General features: G+C 37.8%; 1 protein-coding gene across 1 annotated transcript in view; it reads right to left on the bottom strand.

The window, feature by feature from the left end:
- The window catches only part of cpxm2 (carboxypeptidase X (M14 family), member 2), a 33,446-nt gene extending 15,715 nt beyond the window's left edge, over positions 1-17,731 (bottom strand). Inside the window, exons 1-4 of the mRNA XM_026178458.1 lie at positions 17,277-17,731; positions 14,614-14,715; positions 5,168-5,277; positions 2,542-2,681 (exon numbers count right to left, since the gene is read on the bottom strand). Coding sequence (XP_026034243.1) covers positions 2,542-2,681; positions 5,168-5,277; positions 14,614-14,715; positions 17,277-17,559 — 635 coding nt within the window. The 5' untranslated portion in view covers positions 17,560-17,731. The remainder of the gene's footprint in view (positions 1-2,541; positions 2,682-5,167; positions 5,278-14,613; positions 14,716-17,276) is intronic.
- Between the last annotated feature and the right edge of the window lie 343 nt (positions 17,732-18,074).

The raw sequence follows: 18,074 nt of genomic DNA, 5'->3' as shown, positions 1-18,074 counted from the left end.
AGATTATGACAGTACAATTAGAAAAAGTTTGAATGAGTATGGCTTGTTTGAAAAGACTGGTGGGAGAACACCTCCTCTCTCTAAAAAGACATCAGCAGCATGACTTAGGTTTAAAAAGTTGCATGTGAACAAACCACAAGATTTCTGGAACAATGTACTTTGGACAGACCAGACCAAAGTGGAGACTGGTCATAATGCACAGTGCCACATTTGGCGAAAACCACACAGCATATCAGCACAAACACCTCATACCAGCTGTGAAGCACGGAGCTGGGTTTGTTTTGGGTTTGTTTTGCAGCCACAGAACCCTGGAAATTCTCAGTCATTGAGTCAAACATGAACTCCCCCGTACACCAAGTATTCTGGAGGCAAATGTGAGCCCATCTGTCCAATAGCTAAAGCTTGGCCACAATTGTATCATGAAAAAGACAATGATCCCAAGCACAGCAACAAATCTACAACAGAATGACTAAACCAGAAGAGAAGTCTAGACCTCAACCTGACTGACATGCTGTAGTGTGACCTTAAGAGAGCTGTGTGTAAACGACCACCTGCAAACCCTAATAAAATAGAGCAATGTTGTAAAGAAGAATGGACTAAAACGCCTCCATGATGTGACAGACTGATACTGAACAGTTACTTCGACATACGCAGCTAAAAGTGGTCCTAGAAGCTGGTAAATCATGGCATGTGCGTAGTTTTTCAGAGCACTGCTTCTGTTTTGTGGCTTCATTTTTGTTAAAATATTGACATGATGAAATTTGTTTATTTATGTTTATGTCATTTTAAAAACTTCAGAAGCTGCTACAGTACCAGACGATTTTTGGTTATGTCCTGATATATAAAACCTTGGAATTGACAGAGTGTGTGCTTTCTTTACAAAGGCTGTCAGTTTGTAAGTAATAAATTGACCAGATTGAAAAAGTAGAACACATATAGTATCATTCAGTCTAATGTTGGCCCATTTTGTTACCTTTTTGGCTACATGGGATGCAATCAAATCTAGTTTAAATATAGTTTTTTCACATTTGTGGGTCTCTGGTAGCAGAAAAGCTCTTTTGATGTACTAACATGTATAGTTGCAGTTTTGTATAACAAAAAATGAAGATGACAAGGTGTTGTGGAATGTGTTTGAAATGTTTTTTACCATTCTTACACACATGCTTACACACAAAATGACTGAAACAAAGCTGCGGCAGTTTCATAAATCAGTTGATACAAACCTAGATAACTTTCACTCCACCTAGGGTGACTTACCCACAGTGAAGTGTTTGTTTCCTGCTCTGTGCTGTGGAAAACACCCTGATTTGATTTTAAAATGGCTTTAAAAACAGTATACACTGCGGCACAGTAATTGAAGCAATAGTGACTTGTAGGTGGTTTCTAAATTTAAGAGTAAACGCATGTGTGGATACTCAAAGAAGACCTGGCACACTTGTTGTTCAGATGTAGCAGTGGGAGGTGGGAGATATTTATGATTAAGTACATAAGACTCCACTGAGCCATTATGGTGCTGCAGTTTTTGTTTTACATATAGCTGCACACTCTTTCTAAAAGCATTTTTAAATAATAATGCCTACTTGTTGCATCTCTTTTTCCCTCTACATCTGACTGTGTTCAACAAGTCCATAAGGCTGTACAGTCTCTCTCCTCTGATGTGTTATTTCTAAAAATGTGGTGACCTTTTAAGAGTAATGAAAGAATCAGGCTGCACTCCAATCAGTCATATTCATAAATCCTTAATCCCACTGTGAGGGGATCAGAAAAGCCTCATGAAAAGGCCAAACACCAGTGAAGGTTCGGTGCCATGTAGACAAGATTGAAAAGCTTGTTTTGTTTATGTTCGTGGAGTTAAATTTTCCAGATGGATTCAAGGGAAAATCCAAGAATTTCGGAATGGTTATGTCCGTCTACGTTCAGTTTTATTACGGAGAGTCATTTTGAAACTCGTGCAACATGTAAACTGTTTTATGACCATTTACTGTGCTTGAGTTTGTATTAGCAACGTTAAGGGCGCGGCTCCATGAGTGGCAAAGCTAAATCTGTGACTCTGCCATGCGAGATTTACAGATTCATACTGAAACAGTATAATGTCATACTGTACTGAACAATAACTGCATAAGAGCAGAGAAACAACATCTGCAAAGCAAAAGGATTCTCAATATTTACTCTTGATGGAAAATTATTCAAGTTTCTCTATTCAAAGTTCAGGTAAATGGTTGCATGATAATGTTTTCAGTCTTGATTTTATCTCCCTGTTGTATAAAACATAAAAAGGACTTAATCAAGGTTAGTGGTTAATGCAAAGATTGCCTACATTCATAAACATTACATAACACTGCGCTTGATATTCAGTTATAAATCTCCTTGCAGATTTTCTTTAGAATTTTTTTCACAAATATATCAAAACAGGCTCCAATAGCCTGCATAAAATCCATCCCACATATTTATCCTGTTATGTTTCATGGACAAGAACAATCTAGATCCTCACTGTGCAACCATCTGCAACTCTCCATACATGTCTGCTGGGTTCCTACTCACGACCAGAGGGAGCTCCTGCCTTGTGTGATGACCCCAGTGAACTTTGTCAGCCTCCTGGCATCCACCTCAAACCACTGTAGAGTGTCATCTCTCCCAGCACACCAGGCCCCGTCATAGAGGTCATCTTCATAAAGGCCAGCCTGCAGGTCAGAAAAAGCCAATTTAATTCCACGTGCGCTTACAGTCTGAATATGGTCCAACACACTGACTGGGAACATTTTTTCTTTTATAAAATTCTAATTAAAACTTACTATTGAAGTGTTTTATAATGGAGACAGTGAAGTGTGAAGAATATCTTCTGAAATAAGGTGTATTAACTATAAATTTTACTATGTACGTACAAGCCTACTCTTTTTTTCTGTCACATAAAAAGAGCGAACAAGAGAAAAAAACAGAGCCAGTGAAGCAGAGTTATAGGAATGAGCACGTCTATAAAACAGGGCTCAGTGTTGAAAACTGTCCTTCCTCTCCTGCAACTCTTTCCAAATCCCACCATTTCTGTTTTTGTGTAACTCTTTTAGTATGATGTACGAATCTGGTGCAATAGCTGAAAATGTTGCACTGATTATAAGGGATCAAATGCTACTCTGTAAAGCCTGTGCTGTACCAGTCAACACACTGGCTCAGAGTACGAACACTCATTTTCATATTGCATGCTTACAGGCTTGACTGTTTATTTTTATCATCTAAATTTAAACATTAGAATGAGATACTTCACTACAGATGTTAAGGGCATGGAGTCATTTCCTCCTTACCATGACTTTCACATGCTTTAATCAGAAAGATTAGGATGTTAAAGGCCATAATATAAATTCAACAGCTGATCCTAATTCCAGTTACAAAGGGGTTAGGCAAGGAAAGGGAAGATACATTAACTTATGAAATCCAACAGACATGTGAATGTCTTTATATGCTTCTTTAATTTATATTAGTGTGTAAAAATGTCTTGAGTCACTCCTCATTTCTTTATATTTTCCTTCCACAGAGTGAGAGTTTGTTGCAGGTTTTTAAGTTGTGTTCATTATAGTTCTCCAGGCTTTCTTTCAGCCAACATTTTCCTTGACCCTGACATTTTCAGGAAATATTTTTTGTTCTTGTTTGCTAAGGCAGTTAACACTGACTGACAAATTACTAAAGAATAAAAAAGACACCTAACTCGGGCATGAACCAGTGTTGTGTCTACACATAACAGACAACTTAGGAAAGAATCAATTTTAAATTGTATTTTTAGGCACTTTGTTACTAAACACTAATTTCTTTCGTCAAAGCAGCAAAAAGTGCCAAAGATATCACAGCTTGGCCTATATGAAATAGTATGTTTGTACCAATGAAGCTCTGTTTTCACTTCTATTTATCTTTGCATGTTTTGCTGCATTTTACTAGAATAACATAATGAAATATAGAGGGACTCAAGAGTTTTGCACAGTATTCGAGCCATAAGAATATTTGGCTTATTTGAATTAAACACCTGGTTCATAGATGACATTTGTAGTCTCTTTTATGTTCTGTTTGTCAGCCAGTTAGAAGGGCGTCTCGAGATATTTTAATGAAAGATGAAATGCGCTGGCTACAGAAAAAAATATTGACTCCCGTATCACGTGTCTTGTCCAGGTGCAGGCAGTGAGACCTTTTCATGAACTATTTAGTAGAATAAAAGAAAGATGGCACATCACTTCATACAGTATGTTCTGCTACCAGATGGAGACTCCGTTTTGAAACATTACATGTATTACAGATACAAAATTTATATAGGGCTTACTTTTCCTGGTTTTGCTTTCTTTCAATTTTGTTCCTCCATAGATTTTCCTTCTAATGCATGTCTTTCAAACTATAGTTAGGGGTTAGGGTTATATATAGTTATCTTATAGTAGTGTTTTATGTATAGTTAAATGAATCCCAGCTCTTTCAGTATCTTTCATCTAAACAACATATAACACTGAGCACAGGCCTGAGTCAACAGACATCTGCTTTTTGTGCTCCTCCTTATTCTCTTGACACCATCTGTCTTTCTATCATATCTGCGCTTACACACGCACGCGCACACACACATACACAAACACAACAAATCCTCTGTTTTGTCGTTTGCCATTTAATGTCGTCTTGAGTGGATTAAGTGTATTTGTGCGTGTCATTAATTGTGCAGATAGATTTGGGGCGGTGGAGCTTGCAGAATGTTAGGTTAGCTGCACACTGCATGCAGGCTAATGCACTCAAAGCAAAGCTTGCACTAACAGGAAACACTTCTCTTCTCCCAGATGCCAGTTATTTTTTATTAGGTTTGGGGATGTGCCCCTAGTTTGATGGTAACCTTATTACTTTCACTGTTTAGTTAGCTTTGGGGTATTAAAATATTCAGTGAGCTGAAACAAGAGGATAATGTCATTCAATCTTACAAGGGAAAAGCCAAGTTATCACAGCTCACATCGTTGAGTGCAGCTTAAATATGGATTAAAAATAATACTATCTTTCAATCTTATTTTTTTGTATTTATAATATGGAGCCGGAAAGAAAATGCCTTCACAAAATGTTAAAGCTTCCGAGGAAAGACGAGATAGCCCAGGGTATAATACGAGTCCCAACATTTCTGGTAAGTCTGCTATGCCAACACTTTACATTTCCGTCTCACCTGAATGTTAAGGCGACCTCTGTGTGCACCAAGGCCATAGCGTTTGGTAGATGATGCATGAAGCTGAAAATCATCAATCTTCAATGACTCCAGTCCAATGGGAGGGCATTCTAGGTAATGAGAATTACAAATTGGCTTGTGATGGTAATGTTATGTATCATGTGCAGCTGTGGTAGAAAGTTGCTTTTTGCAGAGTATGCAGATGCCCTGAGTCAGACACAATGCATCTGTATAGCTTGAGTAAACAGTAAGGTACAGTTTAGACTTTTCACAAGAAAATTAGAGGATCTAATGATACAACACATAGTTTTATGTGACCACTTTCATTCTAGTAAAAGGAACAATTCTCAACCTTTATCATAGCTGTTGGTGATCATTTTGTGCCTCAGTCCAACTTAGCATAGGGGTCTCACATGAACTACATTTACTTTAGCAGTCTCACAGTGTGATCTTTGTTTTGATTGTTAAACTGATATGAATTCCAAAATGTGTCAGCCTTCACGGGTGATTAATGACTCTGCTTTGAACGCTTGCTTTTTATAATTTAGCAAAGCACACCTATCAAAGTCATCAATCTACACCCTGAATACATGATTAAATAGCTAAAACGACTAAAGCGATATCAGTATCCCGAAGGAAGGAAAAAAAGGGGAAATTGCAGCAGCTACTGCTTTTAGCCTGCTGATAACTTTTTAATGTTATAAATGAGAACACGGCTTGATTTGGGGGGGGGGGGGGAAAGGTCTATTTTCATTGTTTTAACATGCATTAACCTGCACTAAATAATGAGAATATCAGATAAAAATGAAAACAGATGTTTCTATAACTTGTTTTTTTATGTTCTTTGGCGTAAAGCTAGGGTTAGAATTATGGGAAATTAAAATTAAAATAGATAAAACCATAACCACAATAAAACATCATCTTGAAATTTTATCTCTTATATGGATCAGGCCAAAGAAACTTTCAAGATGTGGCTTCCATTGTGGGATCATTTCCTGCAATGCAACCTGAGCCAACCCTTTCAGATAAACTTCACAACCACCATGTGTGTCATTTTGTTTTTGAACTCTTTCTATAAGCTGAAGGTAAAGTAATACTAATTGGATGTAGCATCATTTCGCAGACTTTCTGACTTTCAGACCCAGAGCATGCAATTGTCTTCACAGGCTGAAAGTCCCCATTTAACCACCATACATACGGTATGAAGTCAAGCAGAAATGCTAAAGTGTAAACAGAATACACTTGGCTTGCACAGATCATGCTAATTAACTGCAGATCTTATTTGTTTTTTTCTTTTAGCTTTTCCTCACTTGAGTCTCTCTGGAATATCTTTATACTTTCACAGTGTATGTGTCAAAAATGTTACTTTTATTATCACAAGCTTCACACTTTACAAACTGAGATGACACAACATATTTTTTTTACATCCTAAACTTTACGGTTTTATGTCCAAATTACAGATTTAGAAATCTACATGAATGCAACTCCAACTAGAAAAATTTGCATTTCCTGCGAAAATGCAGTGTGGATGCTTAAAGCTGAAGCTGTATGCAAAAAGTAGCTGAAAAAGCTGAAAAGTTGCAGAAATTGTAAAAACTTTGCAGAAGCAAAAGAAGTTTGCTAAAATGGAATAACTTAGCAGAACTGCAATATCTTAGAGGAAACATAATACTTGGCAGAAATACAATAGCATAGCAGAATTTAGCAGAAATATTGTAACTTACCAGAAACATGATAACTTCTCAAAAATACAAGAATTTAGGAGAAATAGTATAAGATAACAGAAAGAATATATTTAGCCAAAAATACTTAAACATTACAGAAACACTATGATTTAGAAAAATAGTACAACAGAGCAGAAATATTGTGATTTACCAGAGACACTGTGATGAACTATGAATATTGTAATTTTAAATTGAGACTATGTTTTAGCACAAATATTATAATTTGGCAGAAATACTATAATTTAGCAGAAATACTATATTAAGCACAAATCCTATAAAAAGCAGAAATGGTATGATTAAGCACAAATACTACATTTAGTAGAAATACTTTGTTTTAGCACAAATCCCATAAAAAGCAGAAATACTGTACTATGATTTAGTAGAAAAACTATAATTAATCAGAAATACTAAATTTAGCAGAAATACTATATTAAGCACAAATACTATGAAAAGCAGAAATAGTATGATTAAGCATAAATACTACATTTAGCAGAAATACTATATTAAGCACAAATCCTATAAAAGCAGAAATAGTATATTAAGCACAAATCTTATAAAATAGCAGAAATAGTATGATTTAGCACAATAGTAATAAGTTAAACAGAAAAATTGGAAAAGCAAAATGGACAGCTGAAAAAATGCTGAACATGCTGAGGGTCCCTCAAATATACTTGTTAAATGACAAAAATCTGCAAAAAAATTTATTACAGCCACACAATCACAAATATGTACACATGAGGAAACACACATGCACAGAGAGACCCACACACAAGATCCAATTCAGTCAACCAGTCTAAATATATTGAATTTAAATCTTAGAATGAGATCATCCCATTAAAAGCCTTTCTCTCTCTCTCTCTCTCTCTCTCTCTCTCTGTCACACACACACACACACACACACACACACACACACACACACACACACACACACACACACACACACACACACAGGGAGAGAGAAGTAAGTTTCTAGGTCAGCCTGGGAGCTGCTGAATTTGAATCCACCAATCAGAGAGCCTGTGTACTTTTTCCCGCCAAAACAGGTGCATCTTTTTACACACGCAGCAGAGAGAGGCACAGGATTATTGCAGCCTATTTCTCATAGTTAGGACTCCCCTCAAACAAATGACCGTAATTTCCTAACCGTAGGGGCTAGAACGGTCATTCTTACACCGTTTTGTTCAGAAGAGATGGGGGAATCTTCAAGTGTTGACAATTTAATATTAAAATATGAATTTTTAGAGATATATGACATGGATGACTTGTTGACTTAGAAGCCACGAATTCCCAAATATGCAAATTTGAATGCCTGAGACCACATATGTGATTGGCTGGCTGGGAAGCCGTGCAGGCCCTGATTTGTGGATTTGAATTCCTCAGCCCTCAGATATGATTGGCTGGCTTAGAAGCCACGAAGGCCCCAATATGCAAATTTGAATGCCTCAGGACACTTATTTGATTGGCTGGGAAACTGTGCAGGCCCTGATTTGAAAATTTGAATGTCTCAGTCCTCACAGAGGATTGGCTGCCTGGGGACCTGGCAGAAGTATATAGAAATACTATTATTAAGCATAAATACTACATTTAGTAGAAATACTATGTTTTAGCACAAATACTATAAAAAAAAGAAAAACTATAATTAGCAGAAATACTATATTAAGCACAAATCCTATAAAAAGCAGAAATACTATAATTTAGCAGAAATACTATGTTAGGCACAAATCCTATAAAATAGCAGAAATACTATAATTTAGCAGAAATACTATATTAGGCATAAATCCTATGAAAAGCAGAAATAGTATGATTTAGCAGAAATACTGTATTTAGCACAAGTACCAAAAAGTACCAGAAATACTATGATTTAGCAGAATAGTAATAACTTATTGAAACACAAATGCACAGAGGGACACACAAACACAGGCTCTAATCCAGTCAACCAGTCTAACTATGTTCAATTTAAATCCTACAATGACATGCTGTCAAATAAGGGCAGGGTCCTCTCTCTCCCACTAAACACACACACACACACACACACACACACAGGGAGAGAGGACTAAGTTTCTAGGTCAGCCTGGGAGCTGCTGAATTTGAATCCACCAATCAGAGAGGCTGTTTACGTTTTCCCGCCAAAACAGGTGCATCTTTTTACACACGCAGCACAGAGACATAGACCTGCTTCTTTCAGTTTATTTCACATAGTGAGGATTCCCCTCAAACAAATGACCATAATTTCCTAACCATAGGGGCTAGAGCGGTCATTCTTACACCGTTTTGTTCAGAAGAGATGGGGGAATCTTCAAGTGTTGACAATTTATCATTAAAATATGAATTTTTAGAGATATATGACATGGATGACTTGTTGACTTAGAAGCCACGAATTCCCCAATATGCAAATTTGAATACCTGGAGCCCACATACATGATTGGCTGGCTGGGAAGCTGTGCAGGCCCTGATTTGTGGATTTGAATTCCTCAGCCCTCAGATATGATTGGCTGGCTTAGAAGCCATGAAGGCCCCAATATGCAAATTTGAATGCCTCAGGACACATATATGATTGGCTGGGAAGCCGTGCAGGCCCTGATTTGAAAATTTGAATGTCTCAGTCCTCACAGAGGATTGGCTGCCTGGGGACCTGGCAGAAATATATAGAAATACTATGATTAAGCATAAATACTACATTTAGTAGAAATACTATGTTTTAGCACAAATACTATAAAAAGCAGAAATACTATAATTTAGCAGAAATACTATATTAAGCACAAATCCTATAAAAAGCAGAAATACTATAATTTAGAACAAATAGTATAAAAAGCAGAAATACTATAATTTAGCAGAAATACTATGTTAGGCACAAATCCTATAAAAAGCAGAAATACTATAATTTAGCAGAAATACTATATTAGGCATAAATCCTATGAAAAGCAGAAATAGGATGATTAAGCATAAACACTATATTTAGCAGAAATACTATGTTTGAGCAAAAATCCTATAAAAAGCAGAAATACTATATTAGGCACAAATCCCATAAAAAGCAGAAATACTACATTTAGTAGAAATACTATGTTTTAGCACAAATAGTATAAAAAGCAGAAATATTGTAATTTAGCAGAAATACTATATTAGGCACAAATCTTATAAAATAGCAGAAATAGTATTATTTAGCACAATAGTAATAAGTTAAACAGAAAAATTGGAAAAGCAAAATGGACAGCTGAAAAAATGCTGAACATGCTGAGGGTCCCTCAAATATACTTGTTAAATGAAAAAATCAGCAAAAAAATGCACAGGGAGAGAGAAGTAAGTTTCTAGGTCAGCCTGGGAGCTGCTGAATTTGAATCCACCAATCAGAGAGCCTGTGTACTTTTTCCCGCCAAAACATGTGCCTCTTTTTACACACGCAGCACAGAGAGGCACAGGATTATTGCAGCCTATTTCTCATAGTGAGGACTCCCCTCAAACAAATGAAAATAATTTCCTAACCGTAGGGGCTAGAGCGGTCATTCTTACACCGTTTTGTTCAGAAGAGATGGGGGAATCTTCCAGTGTTGACAATTTATCATTAAAATGTGAATTATTAAAGATATTTGACTTCTAATGCACCATAACTGAGTAGAGCGAAGCAAAAACTGCCTTGACTCGCCTTCAAACAACACTTTCTAACTCTAAATCTATTTGGAGTATCGATATCATTCTTTCACCGTAAGAGACAGCAGGGTTTGGTGAACAATCATGGAAATTTTCAGGTCTCTGTGGAAATCCAACGAAAAGTTATGACGAGAGAAAAAAGTGGTTCATTTCCACAGTTTGAAATCTGAAGAAATCTGAGCGAAGGACAAATTTCCTACCCTCAAACAAGTCCAACTCATTTCAGAACGGTAATAGGTGAGAAAATAATTCTTGAATTGTGAGCGTCACGAGTGTCTGAAGATATACCGGGACAAGCCTCATGTCTTAACTTTGCTTCGTTAAGGAGATATGACGATTCGAATATGCCTCTCATTACAGAAATGCAGCGGTGATTTTGAACAAACTCTCCATTGACTTTATATGGAGAGTTTTCTGACCTTGTGTTAGTCTGAGGAGATTTGCCAAAATTCTATAAATCCCACAACAATGATGGTGACATTTTCTGAAAGCCAGCAAAAATACCTACGTTTTGATGTATAATTTGTGGAAGTTGAGTGAAAATTGAGCAAGTAGCAGGAAGTTGTTCGGACATGAAGTGAAAATTGCAAAACCTTCAGTGGCACACTGGAAGCCAAGAGCATAGCAACCATAACAACACATGTATTTTGTGAAAAATCACAATTTTGCAACTCAAAACTTTAAGAGGCATAAAAGTAAAACAGTAAAAGATTTGAAAAAGCTGAATCATACCTGAATAGCCCAATAATTTGTGAACATTTTAAAATTTGAATGGTTGTTCTAGGTGAAAGTATGAGGAAGTAGTTAAGTTTCAAAAACAAGCAAATTTTAGCAGAATTGCAGAAGTTTCCCATTCATTTCAATGGGACAAATTAAAGGAAAAAAGCTTAATATTTTAAAAAGTATAATAGCAAAAAATAGCAAAAGTCATAGCCGGAAAGAGCAAAAATAGCAGAATAGTTTAAAATTTGAACGGTGAAAATCGGCTGAAAATTGTGGAAGTAGTTCTACGGCGAAAAGTGTACGGAAGCAACTTGAAGAATAATAATAATAAAGAATAAAGAGAAACAGGAACTCAATAGTGTGGATGCTTAAAGCATCCACACAATAAAGAGATGTCTAATCTCTTATCCACTGGATCCCATAAAATACTGATAGTTTCAGTGATGACAATTAGCAGCCATCAAATCAAATAATCAACTGATAATTATCTCTGTGAGTGCAGAAGTTATTCAGTATCACCAACTGATGCTCCAGCAATGGGTTGGTTGCCTAGCACCCATACTCAAGATAGATTTCCGAAAAACACGCAGATAAAACTCAGTCCCTGAGAGCTGCACATCACTAAAAGAGCTTTTGTTTGCTGCTGTAGAGCATTTGGAGTTTATTTGGACAGATGCCTGTATTTAAGTGATTGCAGAAACTGAGGTGACGTATACTGAACAGAACTACTTGGGTGATATTGGCTCATCTTTTAACAGTGCAAGGGAAATCATCCAGTGAGGGCCAAATGGGCAAATCAAAGTTGACGTGTGAAATCTCTGCTGCCCAAAAGCTCTTTAGGTCAGATCAGGCTGTTTGCAGACTTCCCTGGATCACAGCAATGGAATTTCAGCGCAAGAATTTCCGATTGGGCACCAGAGTGTTTGTACATGCGGCATATGCTGCACATGTCGCTGTCACACAGCCAGGCTGGCCTTCATAAATGAACAACCAGAAGTGTAACAGGCTGAAAAAAAAGACAAGTGAACTTTCCTTCTTTTACCTCTGCAGTAAGATTTAAATTTCTTCCAAAAGATGAAGCTGACTTTGCATACCTGACTGAAATATTTCAAACATTGCCAACCACAATCCCTGAGAGACACAACAGACAAAGAGGATCAGCATGCAGAATCTGCACATGCATGTCTTGATTTATGTTTGATGCATAAAGCAAACATAGCTCGAGCTCAAATTAATTCCTGCTGTAAAACTGAAGCGTAAAATTTGATTAACAAGCCAAAGGCAAAGCCGCTGGGAAGACCAGCTAGCGTAGTATTTATAGTAACTCTATACAGTAATAAAATATGTGTTGCTGCACTTGCGACCCTGTGACTATATTTAAAATGCTCTCAGATTCACATTGTAAGTCCGTGGGGCTTCTGAATGCAGCGATCACAACATATTAGGGACAAGCCTAGCCCACAAAGCAGCCCAAGGATCAAGGTTAGCAGAACAAAAAAATAGATGGTTGTCTGCTTTCCTGCAAAGTCCTAAATCATCATTACCATCTGCATCCAATCCTTCACAAGAGGACCCCCACATACACACATCTGCCTTCAAAAGCAACGTGTAATAAAAATGACAAAATAGATACTGAAGGCATTGCTATTTAGGCTAACTGCCTACTTATCGCTGAGGCCAAAACCTAATTCTGTCAGTTACAAGCTCTCATTTTACATTTTGTGGTATAATAATGAAATATTTTCTGTGTATGATTTATTCATATTAGGATGTTTATGTGCTGTGAGTTTGAAACTGTTTCCAAACTAAAAGAAGTCAGCCCTTTATTTATTAGATACACTTTGAGGAAACACTTTGAACACTTGGGCAACAACTTCAACTGTTTCCAGTAAACTTTATTTAGTTTTTTAAACTAAGTAAATAGAATCACCATCCCTTGAGTTACAAAGCCCATATGATCACTTCACCATCAGTAAGTACTGCATCCAGTGCTAGGAAGTCAACTTTGGCACCCGCCAGTGTGTTGAATTTCTCGACATTTCCCAAGACTGTAACTCATTTTTAAATGACACAATACTTACTATTTATTCCCCTTACAAAAGCGACATTGTTTCGCCGTAATAGAAAAATTATTTAACAACTCAGTGTGCCAGAAGTAAGCCTCCCTACAACCCTTAATCCATTTTCTTTTCACTTTTCATCAGCCGAGCAGAAAGAAGAATGGGGTTTTTATCAAAGCCAGCATCTGCAGCTTTACAGAGTACATGTGACAAATCCTAGTTGAAATATTTGTTTCAGCTGATTTCTGTTACATCCGACGTGAATAATGAATGAGCTGTTGAAACATCTGCTGAATGAAACCTTGAAAATCCCTTTTGGTCTCAGATTACCAAAAACTCTCATTTGTTTTGGTATGTGCATGTGGCAGACACTCATGTTCTCCTTGACTTTTGACAACAGCCAAATAATTAACATTTCAGAGGTGGAACAAGTTCTGAGTATTGGAGGTCTTGATCTATAGAAAGTACAAGCCCTGAATTCCTGCCTCTGATAAATTAGCTGCTACCAGAAGCTGCTGAAACATATTCAAAAACCAGATTGAAGTTTAAGTCTTGATTTTTTAAGTCTGCACCACATCTTGACAGTTCAAGGCATGCCAGGCATGTCGGCATAGAGTTCCTATTTTCCATCATGAAATAGTATCCAACTTTCTGCTCTGCTGCATGAATGCCAAATTAAAAATGGCAACCTTTCTCCCTGTCTTGTTTGCATAGCTTCAACATAAACACATAAATTTGCAGTTGGCCCCAGTCACTCTTAATTTCCCAGTATTAATAAATAGAGCTTCCTGCAATAGAAGAAAAAAAAAAAGAAAGGTCTTATCCTGTGTAAATAAGTCAAATAATGGCAATATTAGTACATTATGAGTTGTGGAAATTGTGAGGTTAAACCACACACACTTTGCACTGAATCACACTTTGAGTGGAGCAAGTTGACGTGCCAAAAACACAACTGGGGCATCCTGGTTTTAGTTTATATACAAATATACTGTGATCCATGGAAACCAAACACAATGCTTCATAGGCAAAGAAGACATCAGTGCCTCTGCGGCTAGACTCCAGTTCTGAGAGCATCATCTTATACTGCCAAACCTTTCCTCTCAGGGAAAATATGGTTTCTGAAAACACTTACTCTACCCAAAAGATTTGTCATCTCTGAGAGAGCTTGTATCTTTTTTCCCACCATAGAAATGATCCTTGCACAGTGCAGTATAGATGATTTTTTATGAGATCATGAATTTCCCATAACAAGTGAGTGTCAACTTTGATTTGCCCATTTGGCTTTTTTACTCACCCTTTTTTATCGGGTTGTATTGTTGTTCTCCTTCTGAGACGCTGTTTGGGTTTTTCACTGCAGTCTTCTTGGTTTTCTCTGCCTTTTTGTTGGGGGATTTTACTAAGGAAGGAATTGAAATGTTAAAAAGGGAAAAGAAAAGAAAATTATAAAAGGCTGAATCACATTTTAAATTGCTGATCCACTGATGTCAACGCAGAATTTGATAGGAAAAGTGATGACAAAGGAGAAAATGGTAATGGATTCAGGAATGGGGACTGAACCAAAAAATTATTTCTGGGCACAGAATCTGAAAACATTTAACTCTTGTGCTCCCTACATTCAGTTCATGTCTGTCTGCCTCTCACGTTAGATAAATAATGCATTTTAATTTGCATGTTTCTTGAAGTTCTCATATTAAATAATCAGGAAATCAAGGTTCAAATACATCATAAATACACCCAGTACATGCAGCAGGGTATGGGGCAGTGAGTTAACATTAAAGGTACTGAAAATGCTTTTTATTTGACTGAAGTTTGGGATGGGCTCCACATGACAACAGCTCTTCTCACATCTGTAAGTCTTTATCTGCATCTCTTTCTGGGGACAGGTTCAACTCCGCAGCGCTCTGAGCTCCACATGTGCTTCAGCAAAACCGATTAAGAAAGCACCAGCATATGGTTGTTGAGACACTGGTGAAATACTAGCACTACACATGACATTTAGTTAATCATAGTACAGTAGAAATATGACATTAAACTCCACTAAATGAATTCCAGAGATCCTACTTACGAGAAGCAGTGAAGGGATGGGTTCTTCCACGCAACAATCATCAATATAAAATGCTCACTCTCCACATTTAAACTGTTCCCTACACTGACACTAAGATGTTAAGAAACTTCCATTCTTCTTCTCTCTTTAAGACTCTTAAGGTAAAGTAAAATATTGATTGTCATTGTGGATTTCAGTTGAAAGCAAATCTCAATTCATGACTAATTCTTTTTATTTTTTTGACACTTCAGTGCAGTCGTGAAAGCTGGAAATACAACATATATAACATGCAAGGAAACAATCGAGTCTTCTGCTGGCGCACCTCTAACTAATGGTCCTACACTAGCTTTGTTCACCAGCTAGTTTCTGTGCATTCCTGTTAGAAAAAGGTAACGTACAGCTTTTTTTGTTCTGTAGCTCGATGTCTATTTTGTCTGCAGAAAGATGTAGCTAGTTAATATTAGGTACAATTAATATTTAAAAAGAAAACCGTCTAAAAGTGCAGCTTTAAATACAACACTTGCATCTAAACATTTTCTTTGGCTTATCCAATTCAGGTTTGCATCTGGGCTGGAGCCTATCCCTGCTGTCATTGGGTAAGAGGCGGGGTACGTGCTTAGCAGGTCAACCAGACTGCCACGCGACTAACGCTGAGACATCTATTCACACCTACTTTCAATTTAGAATCAGCAAAAAAAACAGCAAGCTTGTGAACAGACTGCAGGAGGAAGCCTAAGTACCCAAAGAGGCACAGAGAGAACATGAGGATCACTCGCAGACAGGCCCCAGGCCCTGAGGCTCTGAGGTGACAGTGCCACCTCACCGACACAGATACTGTAAATAACTTTATCTGGAAGACACTAAAGTGATTAAGATGCATTTAATTCGATAAAAACTGTAATTGTAGGGAAGAAGCAGCTTCTGTATCACTGTTAACACCTTCCTCCTCCAGTCTCACCTGCAGCAGGTATCTCTGCTGAGACACGTGAAGTCAGATGCCTGAAACATGAGGTCACTTTCTACACAGCTGCACTACGCCATCAGCCACCAACCAATACAAACCCTCACAGCCTGTTACTGTCTCCCAATCACCTGGCAGCATTTCAAACACACCTACAAACCTGCTCCTGCATGAGCAGAAACTCTTTGAGAATGAGATTCAAGCTGTCCATTTCAACATGGACTACAGGAAGACCGCACTGCTGGTACTTGTTACTTTTTGGGATAGCACAAGTTTCACATGTGCACTGCACACCACCACACAGTGCAATCCTAATCTCAACCATGCATGAAGCTTTAAATCCTGCTGTTGTGCTGCAGCCAAACAGAAACATGGGTCTGTATGCATACTGAGTAGTGAGGAGGACGACTACATCATGAGATCATTATTTTTATGAGTCAGTGAGCACATCAGGGTTGAATATGATGCCTCCAAATTTTTCATCTCTATTCATCGATTAGCATGAGCGTCGGCTGACTCTGGTGACTCTGAGAAAAGGTGATTATGAGTGATGTTTCCCTTTTTCCACACAGAAAGCACCCAATGATGCAAAATGCCAAATAATATGACATTTGTGATGTTATTTAATTCCAAATAATATTGACTATGAAAAATAAAATGCTAGAATGACTGTTTTAAAAACTGAAACCTGTCTCAACACTATCTCATAAGTTTACCTTTCCTATGGATTTAACAGAAAAAGAGGTTGCAGCAGCACAAGATACTGTTAGAATTGTCTGTTATCCAATCTTAAAGATCACTAATGCTCATTGATTGCTAATGATCATGCTTTTGTAGAGGATTTCTAAAAGAAAATGTACAGCAATACACAAAAAACTGATAAAAACTCACTGATATTGTTTTTCTTTAAAAGTTGCTTAAGTTGCTCTCTAAGTCACAGCAGTGTTTTTACCCGTTTTTGCATCTGCTGGGGTTTTATCTGTCTTCTTACTGCTGTCTGACTTCGCCTTGGCAGTCTTCTTGGCAGAATGCTCCTTTGGGTCTTCCTCACCATCGGGTATAAAGGAATTTTGCTTCTCCAACACCTGGACCTGGTTGTATTGTTCTCTTATCAGCAGCCCCTGCATGTAGTAATCCTCATCCTCACCGACAGAGCCGTGGCTAAGGTCTGCCAACCCCACAAGGAGTCCCAGCAGGGCCAGGGGGGTTAAGAGCCTGAGGTGTTTTCTTATCATTTTCTGGGGATTACCTCCAGTTGAGAGTCCTGATGCTGTCTCCAGAGGAGCCTGCTGCTGCTGCCATCAACTGCTTGCCTTTCTCTCCCTTCCCACTCCAACAGGAAGAGTTCACAAAGTTTTCAAAGCACTCCTAGTCACTGACGAAAGCTGGGAGCCAGAGGGTCCATGGACGCCTCTGCCTGAGAAAAATGCAGCGAGGGAGGGAGAAACAGAGAGCAGGAGATGAGGAAGCAGAAAGGGAAGAGGCAGGAAGACAGACAATACAGTTCTGTTTAGGATGCCACGAGGCATGGTAGAGACAGAAACTGACACATTTGGGATCAGCTGTCATATTCATCTCCTCCTACCTTCTCTGATCAGAGAAAAGTTTACTCTATCATGTGCAGGGGAAGCAACTGGGAGACCTAAGCAACCCTTAAACAGTTTTCAATTCTGGATCTTCAAAGGAAAAGCAGCACTAAGTATCCTTCTTGTGCCCACATGAGGTCTAAATTGGCACAACACATGTATCA

This window comes from Astatotilapia calliptera, chromosome 8, assembly GCF_900246225.1.
Source record: "Astatotilapia calliptera chromosome 8, fAstCal1.2, whole genome shotgun sequence".
Taxonomy (NCBI): domain Eukaryota; kingdom Metazoa; phylum Chordata; class Actinopteri; order Cichliformes; family Cichlidae; genus Astatotilapia; species Astatotilapia calliptera.
This window is presented reverse-complemented; position numbering and strand designations above follow the sequence as displayed.